Source organism: Pogona vitticeps, chromosome Z, assembly GCF_051106095.1.
Source record: "Pogona vitticeps strain Pit_001003342236 chromosome Z, PviZW2.1, whole genome shotgun sequence".
Lineage (NCBI taxonomy): Eukaryota > Metazoa > Chordata > Lepidosauria > Squamata > Agamidae > Pogona > Pogona vitticeps.
Window position 1 is genome coordinate 460,348 of NC_135799.1, and position 23,963 is coordinate 484,310.

Here is a 23,963-nt window from a genome sequence, read left to right on the forward strand (position 1 = left end):
GAAGTTTCCTGACCCCGGGCAGCCATTTTCGCGCCCTCGGCAAGTGAGGGGAGGGCGCGAAAATGCCGTGCAGGGCCATTTCGGGTCATCCGCGGCCGTTTTGAAGCCGCAAAACAGCTGTTTTGCGGCTTCAAAATGGACCCGAAATGGCCCGCGCTGTGTTTTCGCGCCCTCAGCAAGCGAGGGGAGGGCACGAAAACGCCGCGTGGGGCCATTTCCGGTTGTCCACGGCCGTTTTGAAGCCGCAGAACAGCTGTTTTGCGGCTTCAAAATGGACCCAAAATGGCCCCGCGCCGCATTTTCGCGCCCTCCCCTCGCTTGCCGAGGGCGCGAAAACACCACGCGGGGCCATTTCGGGTCATCCGGCGCCCATTTTGGAGCCGCCAAACGCGGCTCCAAAATGGCCGCCGGACTCCCCAATCGTCGCAATGCGAGTGCAGCGATTGGGTGCTCCGTATAGCGCTCCCGAAAAAGGGGATCGCTATACGGATTCGTCGTTATACGGTGCGCTCGCTAAGCGAGGCACCACTGTATATGGGTTTCTAGCGGTCGAGATAGAAGCATGATGCGCGACATAAAGATTATACGGGCCCAGGGAGGCTAGTGTACAACGGCCCTGCCAAGAGGCAGGAAGGACTTTGTAAGCAGGAAAACCGCAAACAAAAAAGATACCCTTCTCCAATCCGTAAGTGTAATTCTCAAGACCATAACCCCTTTTTATGTCCGTTCGCTGCTAAGCCATAGATTTAAACAACAAATAGTCATTGTTTTTGAGAGACATAGATCCCCGCCATCGTGTCCTGTTACCAGGCCAACCTGTCTTGCCTATACACTCCCAAGAAACCACTTTCTTTCATGTGACAGCACGACCTGCTTTGTAAACACATTGAGTTTCATGGCATGGGCAAAGAGGCAGATAGGCAAAATGACCATAGTCTTGTGTAGTTGTATTCCAATCTACCTCGCCATATGGCAGGTTGAGGATAAGAGTGCAGTTGGGATAGGAACCCAGAGATATAGACCCATTAAGCGCTTCCAGGCAAACTGGGGCAACGGGCCACAAAAAAGGGGGAGACTAAAAGTATCAGACTAGGGATTTGAATTTGAGAAATGGTACCGCTTTCAGAGAATATAGAAACATTGCCCAATCAGAAACATTAAGGAAACGAAAGGGCCCAATAGGCCAAGCCTTAACATGGGTTGAATGTGCACGCATCCAACAATCCTTTTCATCGGTAGTATTAATTAAGTCATTCGCCATTTTTAAGAACTCATTTTCAACAACACGTGAGGCTTGGACACTAGCATGAGGAGGAAAACACAATGATATACAAAACTGTAAAAGCACATCAGGAAGAGGAAGAAGAAAAGTCCTGTAAACCAGCCTGAGACGTGCTTCACCATGGACGGACGCATCTTGAAGGAATCCACACGGGTCCTTTATCAAGGGAGATCACAGCGTATCCACGTCCCCAAGTGATCAGTGGCACAGGTCCCTTCCACTCAGGATCTGGGGGCTGTCTGAATGACACCAAAGGACGAGGAGGCTGTTCCTCAGATCTGAAATGAAATTCAACTGGAGAGTGAGACCTATTATGAAGGGTAAGCAGAAAATTTAATGTAAATAAGACCTTGGCAACAACGGTAGGAATATCTGCAGTTGGGACCCTCTACCCCCCCATTTGTTTGAGAAGCAAGGATTTGAAAGTATGATGAGCCCATTCAACAATTGCTTGTCCAGTGGAGTTGAAAGGTATGCCATGCTTGAGTTTGACGTTCCATTGAGTGCAAAAGTCAGAAAAGGCTGCAGAGGAATATGCTGGACGATTGTCAGTCTTGAGTTCATGTGGGCGACCCATGACAGCAAAGCAACAAATGCAGTGCTAAATAACATGTCGTGTAGTTTCTCCACGCACGGTAGTGGCCCAGATAAATCCTGAAAAGGTATCCACAGTTAAGTGAAGTTTAGACATACGTAGGGTTGAGAGCAGGTACTTACGTGACATCCATTTGCCACAGTTGGTTGGCTTCAGTTCCTCTAATATTGACAGCATCAAAGAGAAAGTTCAATGGAGATTTAGCACAGGAGGGACAAGAAGCAACAATATCCCGAGCATGTTACATGGGGATTGAAAATAGCTTGCTCAATGATTTAGCAGATTGATGAAACATTCCGTGAGAGTCAATGGGATTGTCAAAAAGAGGAAAGGCAGATTCTCGGAGTGCGGCATCAGCGACAGCATTTCCTTCTGTCAAAAATCCAGGTAAACCTGAATGAGAGCGAAGGTGGGCAACAAAACAGGGAAGATAGTGTTTCTGTAAAAGAAGTTGTGATTTAACAGACACAGTAAAGCATCATCAATGTTTGGAGATAAATACGAATTCAGAAGATGCGTCAATAATTTGAAGACATACTGAGTGTCAACAATCAGATTAAAAGAATCATGAGCAAAAGTTTCAAACGCAAGAATGACAGTGGCTAGTTCTGAACACTGGGCTGATGTCTGAGGTACCGTGAAATGGGAAGTCCTGGCTCCAGAGTCATTTTGCCAAACAAGAACACCACAAGTGGAAGAGCCATCAGAAAAAACAGTGCGTGCTCCTTGAAGAGGCTGTGGAGAAAAGCAAGTTGTAAGAGAATAGGAAACACAGGAAAGGAACATTAAAAGTTTGTCTTTGGGAGGATTAGGTAGAACAGTCCCACAGAAATCAGCAAATGCAGTTTGAAATGGTGTAGAAAGTTCTGGCAATTGTTCAACATCGCCCTGTGGGAAAGGAAAGTAAACAGAGTCAATGTCAAAACCCGAAAGTTGTCAGCAGCGGAGTCTAGCTTTCACAAAAAGATCCACTACTGCATTAACATGGGGATAAAGGTTGCGTGAAGGAGTGTGTGGTAAATGAAGTCATTCAGTGATAGCGATGTGATCCGATGTGTCTGGAACATAGAGGATTGCAGTTGGAAGTGACAGTGTAGACAAAATGATGCAGGAAAGATGACATGATGCGTCAGGACAGCGATAAACAGAGACGAGACGAAGTCGTGAGGAAACAAGTTGAGTCCTCTTCATGGCAGGAGTCACAGGAATAATGTCTGCTGGAGATGAGTGTCCCGCGAGGGCGGAAAACAACGGTGAAAGCTCTTGGGTGGACACGGCTAAAAAAGGGCGAGCCCAATTGATGTTGCTGAGAAGCTGTTGAAGTTGGACCAGCGTAAAAGACTGGATTACACAATTGTGGCATAACAGGAACAGAAGCAGTCTGAGATAACTTGTGACCAAGATATCTGAAAGGCGAAGTGCGTTGAAGTTTTTCAGTCACAATGCATAGTCTGAAGGCAGACAAGGTAGAATGCAAAAAATCCAGATGAAAATCTGCGATGAGTGTCCTGGCAATCAGAATATCGTCCATATCAACATGTCCAGGAAAGCTTTTCGAAAGGGTTGCAAGGCATTGCCAACAAAAAGTTGGCATAAAGTGGGGCTGTTCATCATTCCCTGTGGCAAAGTTTTCCACTCAAAACAGTGAGTGGGTTTTTCATTATTTTGAACTGGGAGAGTAAAGGCAAATTTCTCTATGTCCTCTGGAGCCAGGGGGATACTGAAAAAACAGTCTTTAAGATCAATAATTGCTATCTGATAGTCCTGTGGAATCATGTTTGGATTAGGCATGCCACATTGTAAAGGTCCCATAGGTTGCATTCTCTGATTTACCTTTCGCAGGTCCTGAAGCAGTCACCACTTGCCTGATTTCTTTTTTATAACAAAAATAGGTGTGTTCCAGGGACTTGTACTAGGCTGAATGTGTCTTAGAAGAGGTTGCTCCTATTTAAGGGCCTCCGCCGTGTGGAGCTTTTCCTGAGCCCTGCCTCAGTACCGATGTCACTGAATCCGGCGGCAGAAAAAATACCTTTGCAACAATCGATCTCGCAGCTATGGTGGTAGGAGAGGAAGTCCAGAGCTGTACCGGGAAAATACTCAGGTTTCCGGCATCTATCTTACCAGGAATTATATGGCAAGGCAAATCTGCACAAGATAAAAGCAGCGCCTTTTGTTCTGAAGAGGCAGGCAGCGAAACAGTGACCGCTAGCTTGTATGTGAGCATCGGTATGTTGAGTTGGGCTTCTTCAATCAAAGTGACTGGTAGCCCATAGGAAGATCTTATCTTAGACAGTACTGACAGGATGGAAAGGTATGTATAGCTAATACAATAAAGCCAGGGCAACTTTAGATAGAGCAATGGAAGAATGGCGGCTGGACAACTTCAGCTCAAAACCTACTAAAATCTAAATCCCTCTCTATAGACATTTTTATTTTCAGAGGTTAAAAGAATGTTGAGATTGGCTCTATAAATTGGATAGCGACCAGGACCTGGTCTTAATCCACTCTTCAGATTTCTCCCACTGGTACCGTCTGTTGAAAACAAACCACTCAAGGGCGCAATACCTAGATTCACTTACTTTTGCCTCCTTGAGAACTGCCTTCACAGAACTCCGCTTCCAAACCATGCCAACTGCTGTCTTAGATGGCAGGTACATGAATGTCCCTAAACATCTAAGGCTGTGCATCTGCGGAGCAGTTGAGATAGAGGATGTTCTCCATTATTTACTCTATTGTCAGCTATATCAGAACCCCCGAGAAAAGCTCCTGGGTAACATTTTGGCTGCTCTACAGGAGGAAAGCCCTCAGATAAAGGTGGTCAGGTTACTCTTGGACTGTGACCCTTATGTTACGTATTGAACAGCACTATTCGCAAAAGCAGCCAGAAATATTCGGCCTAATTTTCTGAAAGCCATTGCGATCAATTGTGTGGGAGATTCTCAGATATGAGGGGTCTCTTATTATTTTATATGTCTGTGGTTTTATCATGATTTTAATTGACCATATCTGTATTTTAAACAATTGTGATGGTTTTTAGCTAATACAATAAACTTGAACTGAACCATAGGAAGATCGTGTAGAAAAGGTGTTGTTATCATGATGGCTAGCTTGCAGAGCCTTTTCCAGCACTACTTTAGGGCCATGCCTCTTGGCATCTAATAGTTCAGAGAGGTCCCCTATTGTTTTCCCGGGCCCAGGTGTCATAAGTGCAGCTGAAGACCTGGAACCAGAAGGGTTAACTGGGGCTGAGGAGAATGCTGAGTAAACAGAAACACCTGATTCACCTCCAGATTCTCCTTCCCCAGCAAACCAGCTTCCGGCCAGGCTTCGGGGAAAACATGGCCAAAAGGTCAGAGGATCACTCAAAGACTGTCCACAGAAACATCCGTTCAATCAGCCCTGAGTACTGACAGGATGGAAAGGTTTCCAGCAGCTCAGGGGCTGTTTTGCTATAAAAACAGCTCCTAGTCAGCCAGAATTTTGTGGAAGCAACAAGTCAAAACCTCTGGCTTGCATCCATGCTCCTTGAACCGTGTTCCTGACTCTGGACTCTGACCGTGGACTATGCTGTATATTTGACTCTGGATTCTGACTTTAGATGGTATCAATGTATGATGGTATCAAGCAGGCTTTAGGTCCAATACAGAAGCAATCAGCTCCCTTGAAGTCTGCTACAGGCGTGATCATCCAGGACTGAGCACAGCAGATGGACCGCTGGGTGCAGCACTACTCTGAGCTATATTCCAGAGAGAATGTAGTAACCGAAGAAGCATTAAATAACATTGAGTGCCTGCCTGTCTTGGAAGATTGGGCAGCAAAACAACCTTAGCAAAAATTAAAGCGGCCTTCGATTCCCTAGCCTCCAGCAAGGCACCTGGAAAGGATAACATCCCTGTTGAAGTGCTGAAGTGCTGTAAAGAGATCATCACCACCGAACTTTATCAATTCTTTCGTCTTTGCTGGAGGAAAGGTGGAGTACCACAGAACATGAAGGATGCAAACATTGTCACATTGTACAAGAACAAAGGAGACAGGGGTGACTGCAATAACTACCGTGGCATCTCTCTTCTTAGCATTGTAGGGAAGCTGATGGCCTGTGTTGTGCTCAAGAGACCCCAGCTGCTTGCAGACAGAGTCTATCCAGAATCACAGTGCGGATTTCGAGCTAATAGATCCACCACTGACATGGTATTCTCCCTCAGACAGTTGCAATAGAAATGCAGGGAACAATAGCCACTCTTTGGGGCCTTCATAGATCTCACAAAGGCCTTTCATTTGGTTAGTAGGGATGGCCTTTTTAAAATACTTCCCAAGATTGGATGTCCACCTTGACTCCTTAACATCATCAGGTCCTTCCATGAGGGAATGAAAGGCACCGTAGTTTTTGATGGTTCAACATCAGTTCCCTTTGACATCTGAAGCGGAGTGAAACAGGGCTGTGTCCTTGCACCAACCCTTTTTGGGATCTTTTTTGCTGTCATGCCGAAGCACGCCTTTGGAACAGCAACAGAAGGTGTCTGTCTCCGGACTAGATCAGACAGAAAGCTCTTTAATCTCTCTAGACTGAGAGCAAGGACCAAAGTCCAACTGAAATGCATATGAGACTTTCTCTTTCCAGATGATGCAGCCATTGTTGCCCACTCTGTTGAAGACCTCCAACAACTCATGAATTGTTTTAGCAAGGCCTGCCAAGACTTTGGACTAACAATCAGCCTGAAGAAAACACAAGTCATGGGCCAGTGTGTGGACTCACCTCCCTCTATTACCATCTCCACGCAAGAATTGGAGGTTGTTCATGACTTTGTGATCAACCCTCAGTATCGAGGTAGCCAGCCCAGCGAGCCCTCCACTCTAACCCTGGTGCTGTTGAATGCCAGGTCTGTATCCAACAAAACTCAGGTGATTCATGATTTTATCCTGGAGGAGGATGCAGACCTGGCATGCATAACCATGGATTGGCGGAGAAAGGGGTCCTCCCCTGGCTCTTGTCTGTCTGCCTGGTTATGCTGTCCAGCATCAGGGTAGACTGGTGGGGCAGGGGGAGTACCCATTGTTTATAAATCCAGCTTGGAGGTTACTAGGCGCTCCTCGGTGGTAAAGCCGGGACTAGAGGCACTCCATGTGTTGATTGGATCCAGGGATGGTATTGCGATTTTGCTGGTCTACCGCGTTCTCTGCAACCCAGCCACTTCCCTTCCAGAGCTGGCCAACTTTGTCTCCGCGGCACTGTTGGGATCCCCGAGGCTTCTAGTCTTGGGTGATTTCAACGTGCATGCGGGGGCAGAGGCTTCTGGCCCAGCTCTTGAGTTCTTGGAAACTATGGCTTCCTTGAACATGTCCCAACATGTCAGCAGACCCACCCACATGGGTGGTCACACATTGGACCTGGTTTTTTTCCACCAGTTGGAGTGAGTGTGGTCTGATGGTGACTGACCTTGAGTCAGCTCCCTTGTCATGGTCAGATCACCACCTAATAAAGCGTAACCTCATAGTGGCTCTCCCCCATCACAGGGAGCAGGGACCCTTTTTCATGGTCCGCCCTCGAAGACTACTGGATCCGGTTGGATTCCAGGATGCCATGAGAGGTGTTACGGCTCACCTGGCTAGTGTTCCTGTCGACGTTCTGGTTGACAGCTGGTCCACCACTGCCACCAGGGCCATAGACACGATTGTGCCTAAACGCCCTTTCTACCGTAGAGCTCAGCCAGTGCCCTGGTTTAACCAGGACCTCTGAACGATGAAGCAGTTTAGGAGAAAGCTAGAGCATAGATAAAGGAAGAACCCAATGGATCATAATTGGATAGCTGTTAAGGTCGCAACTAACCTTTACCTGAATAAGGTAAAGGCTTCATGTCGATCATTCTTCGCTAACCGGATAAGCGAAGCATCAAACCAGCAGGCGGAGTTATTCCGTATAGTGCGCGACCTATCCGGAACTGGTTCGGGTGATGGGCCTCCTCCTAGTTTTTCACCTGACAAGTTTGCAGCTTTCTTTAAATCTAAAGTGGAGGCCATCTGCTGGGAGCTCTCTCCTTTTTTGAACACAGTGAGTCGAGCAGAGATGTCCAGTGCTCCATCTTGCCCGGTAACTTTCAGCCTGTGATGCCTGTCTCTGTGGACATGGTGCTTGATCGCTGTTGAGCCACCACCTCCTCCCTTGACCCTTGCCTGGCCTAGCTAATCAAAGCAGCCAGGCCGAAAACAACAGAATGGGCCACTGCAATAATAAATGGGTCTCTCCACCTGCCCTCAAGGAGACACTCATTAGGCCCATAAGAAACTTAATATGGCAGTGGACGAAATTGGCAATTATAGGCCCGTCACTACTGTTTCTTTCATGAGCAAAGTGGTCGAGAGGGTGGTCGCTGATCAACTTCTGGCACACTTGGATGAAACAGATTCCCTGGACCCATATCAGTTGGGCTTCAGGCCGTGCCACGGTACAGAGATGGCATTGGTCGCCCTGTACGATGACCTGTAGAGGGAGGCCGACAGGGGCAAAACGTCTCTGTTGGTTCTCCTGGACATCTTGGCGGCCTTTGATATTGTCGACCATGGTATCCTGGGGAGGCTCTTCGAGTTGGGAATCGGTGGCTTGGCACTTGCCTGGCTCTGTTCCTTCTTGGAGGACCGTCCCCAGAGAATACAGCTTGGGGAGAGTGTCTCGGCCCCATGGAGTCTCAATTGTGGGGTTCCATAGGGGCCGATTATCTCCCGAATGCTGTTTAACATCTACATGAGGCCTCTGGGAGGGGACATCAAGGGGTATGGTGTCATCAGTATGAGGATGACAACCAGCTCTACATCTCCCTTTCACCAACTGCAGGTGATGCCGTACTGTCCCTTCAGTGCTGCCTGGGGACCATACTGCAATGGACGCAGTAAAACGGGCTGAGGCTGAATCCAGACATGATGGAAGTTCTGTGGGTGGGGGCCCCCATTGCTGGCAGCCTGGGTGACTCTCATTTGGGGGGGTGACCCTGGCTGCGAAGAGTGGGGCGTACACTTGGATCCGACGCTCACCATGGAAACGCAGGTGGCATTGGTAATCTGTACCGCCTTTTTCCACCTTTGGCGGATGGCTTGGCTGCGGCCCTACCTTGACACTGGGGCGCTCACCACCTTGGTGCATGTGCTCATAATCTCAAGATTAGACCACTGTAATGCGCTCTATGTGGGGCTGCCTTTGAGGCTGATGCGGAAACTTCAGGTGGTGCAGAATACAGCGGCCCAACTCCTTACTCGAGTGAGAAAACACCAGTACATTTCTCCTATTCTGGCCATGCTGCACTGGCTGCCCATCCATTTCCGCATTGACTTCAAAGTTTTAATGCTTACTTACAAGGCCCTAAACGGTTTAGGACTGTGACAAACCCAGACCTACTGGGATCTGCCACAGTTAACTAAGCTGCCACCAACCATTCCCTATAAGAAGTCACACAGACCAGGGATGGATTTTTAAACAAATAAAAGAATAAGGTTTATTTAAATACAACACACAGGGAAAATAAAATGATCAGGTGAATAAGATAAAGTAACGTGGCTTATTCTCATTCATACATGCATACAGTTTGGTTCACACAGAACCCTTAACTTGAAGCACAGACCCTGAACCTATCAGTTCTGGCTAACCAACAGACACCTGAACCTATCAGGTTGGTACTCTGACACACAGTAGTACCCTGTCTGACACACAGACTCCCACACCAGCTTCTTCTTCCCAGCTGCTGCTTCTTCACATCCCAGCGTCTCCTTTTCACCACACAGGCTATATATACAGTACAGCCCCTCCTCCTGATGTCCCGCCTTCCACTCCCCATAGGATGGAACTTTCCCTCCAAACCCATGACAGACAGGTAACATCAGTGCTGTATGTAACATCTCCCCTCTTTATAAGTTGTTTTGTAGAGGGAAAGCTAAGGTGCTTTTTCCCAAAAAACAACCTGGATAAAACACACAACAACAGTTATACATACAATATCATACTTACTTATACTTACATTCTAAGTTAACCATATCAATTAGGCATTTAAACATTTACCATATACATTACATCAATTTACCTTTATTCATACAAACCAAGTTCAAAAAACAGGTACATTTAACTTTTTGTTATCAATATATACACATAGTCCATGTTCTTTCGCCGTCTTCAATCTTCAGGTCTTCTTGACAAGGCGTCAGCAACACAGTTCACTGACCCTCTGACCACCTTCACTTCAAAGTCATAGTCCTGTAGGTTTAAAGCCCACCTCATAAGTTTGCTATTGTGGGTTTTCATTGTCTTTAACCATTGCAATGGTGAATGGTCAGTGCACAGAACAAAATGTCTTCCCCAGATGTAAGGCTTGGCCTTCTGGATCGCGTAGACTATGGCCAAACACTCCTTCTCCACGGTTGCCAAATGTCTCTCACCTTTTTGAAGTTTCCTACTCAGGTAGGACACTGGATGCTGGTCACCATTCTCATCCTCCTGGCACAGAACGGCTCCTACCCCGCTGTTAGACGCATCGGTGTAGATGATGAACTCCCGGTCGAAGTCTGGAGCACGCAGCACTGGATAGTTGATTAGCGCCTGCTTCAACCTCTGGAACGCCGCCTCACAGTCGCTGGTCCACGGGATGTGGTCATCAGTCTTCTTCCTCGTCAGATCGGTCAGCGGAGCCGCAATCTCGCTAAACCTCGGGATGAACTTTCTGTAGTAGCCCACCAACCCAAGAAATGATTTGACTTTTTTCTTGGTGTTGGGTCTGGGCCAATCACGAACAGCTTCTATTTTGGCCCCCAGGGGTTTTATCACTCCTCCCCCTACCATGTGACCCAAGTATTTTATTTCTGGGCTACCCAGCTGCAGTTTGTTTTCTTTGCAGGGCCTGGGCCAAAGCACTCCCTCCCCTGGGTTAAAGTGCCTCTCCCTGCCTTCCTGGTCATCCCAATCTTTCTTTCTGACCTTTTGAGCTTGCAGGGTCTCTGTTGCTAGCTCTAGGTTTCTCTTTAGGTCATTCATCAAGGTGTCTATGTATGTCACAACACCTTGTGGGTCATCCTGGGTGATCTGCTCCCAATCTTGCTTGATTAAATCAAGGGGCCCTTTCACCCTTCTCCCAAATAAAAGTTCAAATGGACTGAACCCGGTACTGGCTTGTGGCACTGATCGATAAGCAAACAAAAGGGATTGCAGCTTCTGGTCCCAATTGTTTGGATTCTCTGCCAAGTAAGCCCTAATCATGCGCATTAGAGTCCCATTGAACTTCTCAGTTAACCCATTACTTTCAGGATGATAAGCAGTGGTTTCCTTGTGCTTAATTCCACAGATTTGCCATAACCGTTTCATGAGCTTCGATGTGAATGATGCTCCCAAATCTGTGATTATTTCTGAGGCAAATCCCATCCTGGACATATACCCCACCAAGGCATCTGCCACTGTGTTAGTTTCAATATTAGTCAAGGGTATGGCTTCAGGGTACCTCGTGGCATGGTCCACAATGGTGAGAATGAACCTGTTCCCCCTCTTTGTGGCCTTGGGCAAAGGTCCCACAATATCCACCCCTATGCATTTGAACGGAGTGTCAATCACAGGCAAAGGGCACAACTTTGCTTTGGTCCTGTCGCGGCTATTCCCCTGCCTTTGACACACATCACATTGTTTACAGAACTCCCTGATCTGCTTCCCTATGTCAGGCCAGTAAAAATTCTGTGTGATTCTCTGCTGTGTTTTGTTCACCCCTAAGTGTGCAGCAAACATGTCAGAGTGCCCCCTTTGTAAGATCATGGGGCGATACTTTTCAGGTACCACCAGCTGACTTCTGATCCCATCTCCCCCTTTTGAGATATTCCTCAGGGTCTCTCTATATAAAATCCCCTTTTTCTCCAGAAATCTCACTGGGGTTTCAGGTGTTAGCTGGGCGTCAGTCACCTGTTCAAAACACTTTTGGAGAGTGGCGTCTGCCTTTTGCTCCTGTCCAAATCTGCTGTCTGTGGTTAAGGTTTCCACCACAGCTTCTGAACTCCCCCCTGCTTCCGTCTCTGGCTCATCATTACCCCCCTGAACTGTCCCCGTGGTGGCTTGTGAACGTGTAATCACTAGCACCCTTTTCACATGTTCAGCCAGGTCATTTCCCACGAGCACGGCTGCTGGCAGAGTCGATGAAATCGCTAGCCGCCAAACTCCCCTCCAGCCTTGAAAGTTGACAGGTACCTCCGCGACTGGCAGTGAGATTATCTGCCCCTCAATCCCTGCCACCTTCATGCTCTCATTTGGGATTATAAACTCCCTAGTAATAATATCTGGATGGCACAGGGTTACCTGGGAACAAGTGTCCCGCAGCCCCCTATACCGACGATCAAGTATTCCTACGTCCACCCCTGCTGTCTCAAACAACTGAGAATCTGTTCTCACCAGCAAGCAGCGCTTTACCTCCGCGAGAGGACCATTTTCCTCAGCCTGATCAGCAGATGTCACTGTTCCAGATTGAGTCGCCATGGCAACAGGCTCCCTCAGTGACAATGAGCCTTGCTCTTTCTGGACACAGAACACAGCTTTTGGCTTGGTTCCACTCGAATCCTGAGGCACCATTCCTTTTAGCTGCTTTAATTTCTCACACTCTGAGATTAGATGGCCCTTTCCCTGACAGAAATAACATTTTCTGGTGTATTTTGATTCTCTCTCATCTTGTTTTGGTTTTCCCTCCAAAATCTGAGGTCTTGGTTTCATGTCTGAGGGCTTCCCTTCACCATGGGCCCCTCCCCCTTGCTGGCTTTTCCCTGGTCCCTGAGAGTACTTGCTGTAGGTTTCTTTGGGTTTTCCTACAGATTTCTCCTCACCTAAGGGCTTTCTTATCTGGTAAATAAAATCTGCAATCTCGGCGGCTTCTGCCACAGATTTTGGTTTCCTTTCCCTCACCTGGAATTTCAGTTCCCCATGCAGGACTGAATAGAACTGTTCCAGTGCTATCAAATCTTTAAGCTGCTGAAAGGTCTCTGTCCCCTCCTGAGATAGCCATTTCTCAAGCAGCCTCACCAATTGGGCCCCCACTTGGGTAAGTCTGTTCTGGTTTCTTGGTGATTGACCTGAATCTTTGCCTCAGCTGTTCCGCATTTATCCCATGTCTTGCAAACACCAGTTTTTTAAACTCTGCAAAATCTCTCATCAGTTCCTCTGGCATCTCTGAATAAACCTCAGCCAGGCTACCACTGATTAAAGATCGCATGATGGTCATCTTCTCAGTTTCCCTTACTGAGAAGTCCACAAACGCTCTTTCCACTAAGGAAAAGAACACCTCAGGACAATCTCCCTTGTGGTACACAGGGAATTTCTTCAGGTCAGCTTTAGACAATTGGCCTCCCTCAGAATCCCTATTGTTATTATTGTTCTGGTTCATCAGTTCCAATTTTCTTAATTCAAACGCCATTTTCTCTCTCTCCAATCTTTCTGCTCTTTCCATTCTCTCAATCTCAAATTGCCTTCTTTCTCTCTCCAATCTTTCCTCCATTTCCCTCACCCTCAGTTCATGCTGTTGGGCTAGGAGTAATTTTCTGAGTTCTGGGTTCTGCTCTCCTGTGCTGTCACCTTGCACTGAGCCAAATTCATCCTCAGAACCTTGGTCAACCTGGGGGTCTTTCACTTCACCCATTTCTGCCATCTGGCTTCGAGTCAAGGGCATAATCCCCCCTCAGAACAAGCTGCTTTAAAAGTCAAGCCTCAAAATAAAACGACCACTTTTTTTTTCTCTTTTGCCTCAGAACCAGCTTTCTATAGATTGCTGCTGTTCTTCAGCACTTAACTTGCAACTGTAGCGAGTTAGAGTCTACCCCCCCTCTGCTGGGCCTCTCAGCAGGCAGGCTAGATCACTGCTACTACACAGTTTTGCCTCAGCTTTTTTCCCGCCAAAAACAGGCTGCCTCAGAGCACCCTAATCTAGTCTCCTCAGTTGGCACGTTCTTCCACTAGCGCACCTCCCCGTGAGGTACACCTAGAAGATTACCTACGCGCCTCAGATTGTCCCTGACTAGACCCCCCTTGCTCTGGGCACACTTGCCAAGGCTTTGCTGGACCGCTGGACAACTGGACCAGTCGTATCCCACACGCTGGACACCAATCAATGTGACAAACCCAGACCTACTGGGATCTGCCACAGTTAACTAAGCTGCCACCAACCATTCCCTATAAGAAGTCACACAGACCAGGGATGGATTTTTAAACAAATAAAAGAATAAGGTTTATTTAAATACAACACACAGGGAAAATAAAATGATCAGGTGAATAAGATAAAGTAACGTGGCTTATTCTCATTCATACATGCATACAGTTTGGTTCACACAGAACCCTTAACTTGAAGCACAGACCCTGAACCTATCAGTTCTGGCTAACCAACAGACACCTGAACCTATCAGGTTGGTACTCTGACACACAGTAGTACCCTGTCTGACACACAGACTCCCACACCAGCTTCTTCTTCCCAGCTGCTGCTTCTTCACATCCCAGCGTCTCCTTTTCACCACACAGGCTTCACCTATATATACAGTACAGCCCCTCCTCCTGATGTCCCGCCTTCCACTCCCCATAGGATGGAACTTTCCCTCCAAACCCATGACAGACAGGTAACATCAGTGCTGTATGTAACAAGGACCTCGATACCTGGCGGATTGCCTGCTCCCACCAAGATCTACCCGGATCACCCGTGTGAGCCAGGAGGTGAGGCTGAGGACCCTGACGCCGAGGGAGTCCCAAAGAGAAAAGACACGAAACAGGGCCTTCTCAGCGGTGGCTCCTCGCCTCTGGAATAACCTCCCATGAGAGATTTGCGCTGCCCCCACTTTGGGCACATTGAAAAGCCAACTAAAAACATGGATGTACATCCAGGCCTTCCCTCCTGTCAGCACTTGACTCTTTTTTCTTTCTTGCTATCCATTATTATTTTTAATATATATATTGCACTGTTTCTGTTATTGATTATGTTATAATGCTTTTGTGTCATTCAATGTATATGTGTTTTGTTGGAAGCCGCCCAGAGTGGTAGAATATACCGGATGGGCGGGATATAAATCAAATAAATAAATAAATAAATAAACAAATAAAAATAAACAAACAAACAAATAAATAAATAAATAAATTTGTGTACCTCGGCTCAATGATCTCTGACACACTCTCTCTAGATGTCGAGCTGGATATATGTATTGGCAAAGCAGCTACTATGCTCTCTAGACTCAGAAAGAGAGTATGGCTTAATAAGAAGCTGTTGGCATAGACCAAGATCCAGGTCTATAGAGCCTGTGTCCTGAGCACACTCCTGTACTGCAGTGAGTCTTGGACCCTTTGTGCACCGCAGGAGAGGAAGCTCAACACATTCCATATGCATTGCCTCTGATGGATTTTTAATATCACCTGGCAGGATGAAGTTCCAAATAGAGTAGTCCTAGAACAAGCTGGAATTTTTAGCATGTATACATTACTGAAACAGCAACGTCTATGTTGGCTTGGGCCTGTCTTGAGAATGGCTGATGGTCAAATTCCAAAAGATCTCCTATATGGATAATTAGCACAGGGAAATCGCCCCAGAGGAAGAACACAGCTGCGATACAAGGATATCTGCAAGTGGGATCTGAAGACCTTAGGAGTGGACCTCAACAGATGGGAAACCCTGACATCTGAGTGTTCAGCCTGGAGGCAGGCAGTGCATCATGGCCTCTCCCAATTTGAAGAGACCCTTGTCCAGTAGGCCAAGGTAAAGAGAAAGTCACAAAAGCAGCAAGATCAAGGAGCTGGACAGGGGACAGATTGTATTTGTCTTCAGTGTGGAAGGGATTGTCACTCTCGAATTGGCCTTCTCAGCCACAGTAGATGCTGTTCTAAGACCTCCATACAGAGCATGTTACCATCGTTTTTCAAGACTAAAGGATGCCTAATGATTTGTGCCAATCTTGGGCAGAGTCAGTCTTCCTATATTCCCTATATAAATGGTGGATTTGTATGTTCACTACAATCAGGATCAAACCCAAGTTCTTTGTTTTGAGGGATTGCAGCACCTTTGGGCTGAAGGAGTTTGTCCTAATTGCCAGTGGAGATGTTCCATTAATCCATCAAATGCTTTATTTCTATCAAGTGGTTTAATGGACTTTGTGATGGAAATCTGAAGGTCCTAACACTTGTCCCTTAATCACAGACTTTAGAACTTGCTAACAAATAATGATCCCATACTATTCCTTTTGAGGCATCCTGGTACATACGTGTTTGATTTATATACACACACAGGCCGCCATGATGCAGGAGCATCCTATGAGTAGCTAATCTCTTTTGCAAAACCATATTCTTCAGGAAAACTTCTTCAGCCTTTAATTTTGCTTGTGTTTTCATAGAGACATTCTCCAAGAGATCTATGGCTCCTGAAGTCTTATATATAAATTCTACCAAGGTGTGAATCACTTTATAGGCTTCTGCCACCTCTACTGCTGGAAAAAGGCTCCTTCCCATTTGAGTTCCTGTTGACCATTTCCAGTCCTCCAGAGAGGATCTCCCAGTGACACGTGTGGCTTCAGTAGAGTAACTTGTATCTGATTTAATTCATTACTCAAGAAGGGCCGTTCGGGAAGCAGAATCTGCCCGAAGTCGTCTGTCGTGGAGACAGTTGCAAAAAAACCCCCCTCATTTAATATCTCTGCAATCTCTAAGTCCCCCTTTCTCTCCCCTTTCCCTCCCTCACCATTCAGAGGGCCAGCTGCTTTTCTGGCAAGTTTCCTACTTCTAAAATACAGTGGTGCCTCGCATAACGAGCGCACCGTTTAATGACGAATCCGCATAGCGATGCAGATTTTGCGATCAAAAAATTGATTGGATTGCGATGTTCTAAATAGGCAAAACATCGCATTGCGATGATCGGTAAGCGTTTCGCTTACTGATTTTCAAATTGCGATGTTTTCAAACAGCTGATCGGCGGTTTCAAAATGGCCACCAGAAGAAGAAAATGGCCACCCGCAGCGTTTTTGCGCCGATTCCTCGCTTACCGAGGCGTCGAAACTGGCGGCTGGATTGAGGATTTCCACTTAGCGGTGGGTTTTTGCCCCATAGGAACGCATTAAACGGAGTTTAATGCGTTCCTATGGGTTTTTTGCCCCGTATAGCGACGTTTCCAGATAGCGACGATTTATCCGGAACGGATTAACGTCACTATGCGGGGCACCATTGTGTTTAAAGAAGCTTTTATTATTCCCCCTTATATTGCTGGCCATAATTTCCACAAAGTCTTTCTTTGCCATTTTTATCATCTTCTTACATTTCTTTTGCCAGAATTTATGTTCCTTTTTATTTTCCTCATCTGGGAAGGATTTCCATTTATGGAAGGACCCCTCCTTTCCCATTAAGTCCTCTGTAACTTTGATTGTTAACTATTCCGGCACTTTCTTGGACTTAGTTGAGCCCCCCCTTTTTTGCAGTATACACTTCCACTGGGCCTCTACTACCGTTGTTTTAAAAAGACTATGCACTCTTGAGAATTTTTTTGTAAACTTCCCTTTCAACTTCTTTCTTACTAGCTTCCTCATCTGAGGGAGGTCCACCCTTCAGAAATCAATAGTTTTTGTGTCAGATTTCCTTGACATTCTCCCCCCAACATGCACGGGAAAAGAGATGGCAGAATGGTCATTATTCTCTAGGGACTCAGTGACATTCCCGCCCCTAACCAGGTCCTGACATGATATTCGATCCAGAGTCACCTGTCCTCTGGTGGGCTCCATGAGAAATTGCTCCAAGACATAGTGATTTAGCATGTCAAGAAATCCGGTCTCTCTTTCTTGATCAGAGCACGCCTGAGCCCAGTCAATGTGAGGATAATTGACGTTCCCCATGATTACGATCCTGTCCCTTTTGGACACCTCCCTGATTTCTATCCACTTATCAATTTTCCCCCTCAAGTTTTTCCCAACATTTCCCTCTCAAGTTTTTGATCTGGAGGATGATAGCAAGCCTCCAACCCACTATCACATTGCTCCTTGGTGCTGGCAGTTTAACCCACAGTGATTCTATGATGGAGTCAGACCCATCATCCATCTCCATTTCTGCTGGATTCTACCCCTTGTTTGACCTAGATGGCCACCCTGCCTCCAACATGCCCCTCCCTGTCCCTCCTCTAGAGTTTATAATCTGGGATTGCGGTATCCCATTGGTTTTCCGAATCCCACCAGGTTTCTATTATGGCCACTTGTCAGTGTTTATAGCGATAATCACAGTTTTAGCAGAGTAATTCACGGTTCAGGCAGTCCAGGAATAACTCACACATAGTCCAGCAGCATTTCCTTCAGCAACGTGTATTTACAGCAGTATTTACATCAGTCTGGCAGCATAACGTGTAGATGTGATCTTCATGCAGGAGAAGATGCAACTGACTGTACAATCACACATATATACATATACATAACCAGTCAGGTTACACATTACATCATCCCTGAGTTGCATCATCCCTGGATTGCATCAGCTCTGCTGAGTCATCCTGACTCAGCTTCAGCACACCTGATCATCATGGATTCTCATTAATACATTCCATTCTGCTCAGGCCTGTAATTTTTCCTTGACACCACTCTACCAATCTTATATCTACCCTCCAAATAAAAGTTAAGTAAATAAAAAAGTTAAAATGAATAAAATGTTCCATTTGTCTTATCTTTGCTCATTTGGGCATTTGCATAAAAGCACCTGCCTATCGGGTCCCCCAAGAAGGGTGGCTTGTTTGCTTCTCCTTCCATCCCATCACAATCCCAGTCCTAATTCCTACACTATCATCACTTTGTGGTTCTCTATCCTCTCCGCCCTCATTCCACAGGGATGAGGGGACCCGAAATGAACGCCTCTCGGCTCCTGTTGGCTTTCCCCGGGATTCAGTTTAAAAGATGCTCTTCCACCTTTTTAATTTTATGTGACAGCAGTTCAGTTCCAAGTTCATTCAAGTGAAGTCCATCCCTCTTCTCCAAGCCCACCTTGTTCTAAAAAATTCCCGAGTGCCAGATGAATCTAAACTCCTTCTCTTGACACCACCATCTCATCCACGTGTAGAGACCCCTCAGCTCTGCCTGCCTGATGACACCCAGCTCTACATCTCCTTTTCTCCAACCACAGTGGATGCTGTTCTGTCCCTTCAGCGCTGCCTGGAGGCTGTACTGCAATGGATGCAGGAGAATGGACTGAGGCTGAACCCAGACAAGATGGAGTTCCAGAGGGTGGTTGGTCCCTCCATTGGTGGATTGGGAAACTCCCTCTCTTTTGGGGGAGTGATTCTCACCATGAAGAATGAGGTTTGCTGCTTGGGGGGTCTATCTGGATCCGACACTCACCATGGAAACCCAGTGATCTGCTCCGTCTATTTCCATCTGTGGTGGATTGTCCAGCTGTGTCCCTATCTTGATGTTGGGGTACTCACCACTCTGCTCCATGCGCTTGCAGTCTCGAAATTAGACTACTGCAATGCGCTCTACGTGGGGCTTTTTGAGTTTGATGCAGAAGCTTCAAATGGTGCAGAATGCGGTGGACAGACTTCTCAGTGGGACGAGAAAATATCAGCATATTTCCCCCACTCTGGATGCCTTGCATTGGCTGCCTGTTCATTTCCACATTGATTTCAAAGTGTTAATGATGACATAAGCCCTAAATGGTTTAGGACCTCAATATCTACCAGAACGCCTCCTCCCACCTAGATCTATCCAAATCACTCGTTTTAGCCAGGAAGGGTGACTGAAGGGCCCAATGCAGAGGGAGGCCTGGAGAGAAAGAACAAGAAACCTGGCCTTCTCGTCAGTGGCCCCTTGCCTTTGCAATAGTCTCCCCTCTGAGATCTGTCTGGCTCCCTCGCTGGCTGTTTTTAAGAGCAAACGTAAGACCTGGCTCTTTAGGCAGGCTTTCCCTCCTGTCATCACTTGAATTTTTTCCTCTTCATCTTGAACTATATTATTATCGTTGTTTTTTATTTTGTTATATTCTTTTTATTCCTTTTTTATTGTTAGCTGCCAGAGTAGACTTTGGCCTAGATGGGTGGGGTATAAATTTAATAAATAAATACCTGCCCCTGTGTGTTTAACAGGTAGCACTTCCAAGAACAATACCTTTCAGGTACAGTAGTATCTCGTTCTATGTACAACTTGGTTTACATAATTTCTGGTTTACGAAACGAAATCCATTCAAAATAATGCCTTGATTTAATAGTCTTTTTCCCCGTTTCTTTCACTTTGTGAAGGAGGTTTCACTGTGCCTGGAGGTTTGTAGCACCACCACCATCGCTATGGCAACCCGCGTTCCAGTTTATGTATTTTTCGCATTACGTAATGTCCTGGAGGACACATTGGTTTTGTAACCCGAGGTACTACTGTAATATGCAGCCTTTAGAATTTGTAATATTTAATTTAGCTGGGGTCAAATACCTTCTGAATTTCAATGTTTAAATTTTTGCTTTTATTCTCACAGTTGTGATTTAACAAATTCTTCCCTCCCCTCTTTCCATAGACATTGGTTTAAGTTCCTAGCTCTGGAGCCAGAAATTGGGAGTTCACTTACCTTCTAGCTTTGCAGTTCTAAGATTATATTAACTGAGTACAGTGGTGCCTCGCATAGCGAGGTTAATCCGTTCCGGATTAACCTTCGCTATGCTGAAGCATCGTTAAACGGGACAGAAAAGCCCATTGGAACGCATTAAACATCGTTTAATGCGTTCCAAATGGGCCAAATACTCACCGTTCAACGAAGCTTCGTAATGGCCGGCAGCCATTTTCGCGCCCTCGCCTCGCTTAACGAGGGCACGAAAACGCTGCACGCGGCCATTTTGGGTCATTTCCGGCCATTTCCGCGCTTCCGGCGGCCATTTTGGCCGCCGAACAGCTGATTGTCGGGCTTCGTTTTGCGAAGATCGGTAAGCGAAATGCTTACCGGTCTTCGCAAAGCGAATTGAGCCCTATTCAAAAGACGTTAAGCGATCGCATTAGCGATCTGAAAAAACAGATCGCTATGCGATTTCGTCGTTATGCGGTGCGCTCGTTAAGCGAGGCACCACTGTATCTATTTCCCTGACCATCTTTGCTTCCTATCCTGCTTTCAGAAATTCCTGATGATGACCTGTAATAGCATTTTATAAACTCTACATGCCATCCCTTTCGTGGACCTTTCCTTTCTCTTCGCCCTCTGAATAATAATCTCTGCAGAGTTTGTCAGTTCCCAGCATCTACCACTTTCTCTTTTCCAGTTCTCGAGTCTAATTATCTGCATTCATCCACTTTTACACTTCCTTTCTAACACTGTCCTTTCACCCCCTTGTTATTCATTTTTGCTTTAAAAATCCTTTAATTAAATTATTTGTTTCCTCTTTAATCAACTTTGAGAAATTCCTTTCTAATTTTCTGGAAAAATAAGTACAATCATTGGGGAGAATTTGAGAAGAAAAAAAGTTAATATACTTTGAATTTTGTGTACTGTACTTACTTGGATGTGGAAATGATCCTCCCTTCATGACTCCTCCCTCCAAAAGGTCCCTCACTGAAGAGCCCATCCAACCTCAAGCTGAAAGGAATATCCTCCAGTCTGGCATCATCCCCTCCCTGTTTCTCTTCCTTCACCTTTTTGGCTGGGTTTCCTTCCTACTCTGTGACTCAGGTGGAAACTGAACACCTCATTCCTTATTCCTGCAGATTTTGGAAGTGATTGTTTGTCTTCTTTTTCTAATCTATCAGATGATGAAGAACAGGAGAGGAAGAATTGCCCAGCAACATCTGGGGCAACCTGGGCAGGAACTCATGATCAAGCAAGAAAACAGAGAACTGAAAATAGGAATGACCAGGCATGGACTTCACATGAAAGGACTGACGCACAGGAAATACTACATAAATGCATGTCACCTCAGTAAACATCAAAGAACACATGAAGGCGAGAAACTGTATCCATGTTTGGAATGTGGAAAGAGCTTCAATCAGAGTAGTAACTTGAGGAGACATGAAAGAACTCACACTGGGGAGAGACCACATAAATGCATGGAATGTGGAAAGAGCTTTATTCGCAGTTATGCCCTTAGATTACATCAAAGGACTCACACTGGGGAGAAACCACATAAATGCATGGAATGCGGAAAGGGCTTTACTCTGAGTGGTCAGCTTAGGTCACATGAAAGGACTCACACTGGGGAGAAACCACATAAATGCATGGAATGTGGAAAGAGCTTTAGTCATAGTTCTGCCCTTAAGTTTCATCAAAGGACTCACACTGGGGAGAAGCCACATAAATGCATGGAATGTGGAAAGAGCTTTAGTCTTAGTGGTGTCCTTAAGTTACATCAAAGGATTCACAGTGGGGAAAAACCATATAAATGCATGGAATGTGGAAAGAGCTTTAGTTCGAGTGGTCAGCTTAGGTCACATGAAAGGATTCACACTGGGGAGAAACCACATGAATGCATGGAATGTGGAAAAAGCTTCAGTCTTAGTGGTAACCTTAAGTTACATCAAAGGATTCACACTGGGGAGAAACCACATAAATGCATGGAATGTGGAAAGAGCTTTAGTCACAGTAGTACCCTTAGGTTGCATCAAAGGACTCACACTGGGGAGAAACCACATAAATGTATAGAATGTGGAAAGAGCTTTAATAATATTGGTGTCCTTAGGAGACATCAAAGGACCCACACTGGGGAAAAACCACATAAATGCATGGACTGTGGAAAGAGCTTTAGTGAGAGTGGTGACCTTAGGAGACATGAAAGAACTCATACTGGGGAAAAACCATATAAATGCATAGAATGTGGAAAGAGCTTTGGTTGCAGTAGTCACCTTACGAGACATCAAAGGATTCACACTGGGGAGAAGCCACATAAATGCATAGAATGTGGAAAGAGCTTTAGTCAGAGTAGTGACCTTAGGTTACACCAAAGAACCCACAGTGGGGAGAAACCACATAAATGCATAGAATGTGGAAAGAGCTTTACTCTGAGTGGTCAGCTTAGGTCACATGAAAGGACTCACACTGGGGAGAAACCACATAAATGCATGGAATGTGGAAAGAGCTTTAGTCAGAGTGGTGCCCTTAAGTTTCACCAAAGGACTCACACTGGGGAGAAGCCACAGAAATGCATAGAATGTGGAAAGAGCTTTAGTAGGAGTGGTGCCCTGAAGTTACATCAAAGGATTCACAGTGGGGAAAGACCATATAAATGCATGGAATGTGGAAAGAGCTTTAGTCGCAGTAGTCACCTTAAGTTACATCAAAGGATTCACACTGGGGAGAAACCACATAAATGCATGGAATGTGGAAAGAGCTTCAGTCATAGTTCTGCCCTTAAGTTTCATCAAAGGACTCACACTGGGGAGAAGCCACATAAATGCATGGAATGTGGAAAGAGCTTTAGTCTTAGTGGTGTCCTTAAGTTACATCAAAGGATTCACAGTGGGGAAAAACCATATAAATGCATGGAATGTGGAAAGAGCTTTAGTTCGAGTGGTCAGCTTAGGTCACATGAAAGGATTCACACTGGGGAGAAACCACATGAATGCATGGAATGTGGAAAAAGCTTCAGTCTTAGTGGTAACCTTAAGTTACATCAAAGGATTCACACTGGGGAGAAACCACATAAATGCATGGAATGTGGAAAGAGCTTCAGTCATAGTAGTCACCTTAAGTTACATCAAAGAATTCACACTGGGGAGAAACCACATAAATGTATAGAATGTGGAAAGAGCTTTAATAATATTGGTGTCCTTAGGAGACATCAAAGGACCCACACTGGGGAAAAACCACATAAATGCATGGACTATGGAAAGAGCTTTAGTGAGACTGGTGACCTTAGGAAACATGAAAGAACTCATACTGGGGAAAAACCATATAAATGCATAGAATGTGGAAAGAGCTTTAGTCAGAGTGGTACCCTGAAGTTACATCAAAGGATTCACAGTGGGGAAAGACCATATAAATGCATGGAATGTGGAAAGAGCTTTAGTCGCAGTAGTCACCTTAAGTTACATCAAAGGATTCACACTGGGGAGAAATCATATGAATGCATGGAATGTGGAAAGAGCTTTAGTTTGAGTGGTCAGCTTAGGTCACATCAAAGAACTCACACTGGGGAGAAACCA

General features: G+C 45.9%; 1 protein-coding gene across 1 annotated transcript in view; it reads left to right on the top strand.

The window, feature by feature from the left end:
• Positions 1–23,963, top strand: part of LOC144585053 (uncharacterized) — a 41,161-nt gene that overhangs the window by 14,315 nt on the left and 2,883 nt on the right. Inside the window, 2 exon segments of the mRNA XM_078382498.1 lie at positions 20,093–20,215; positions 21,576–23,963. Coding sequence (XP_078238624.1) covers positions 21,576–23,963 — 2,388 coding nt within the window. The 5' untranslated portion in view covers positions 20,093–20,215.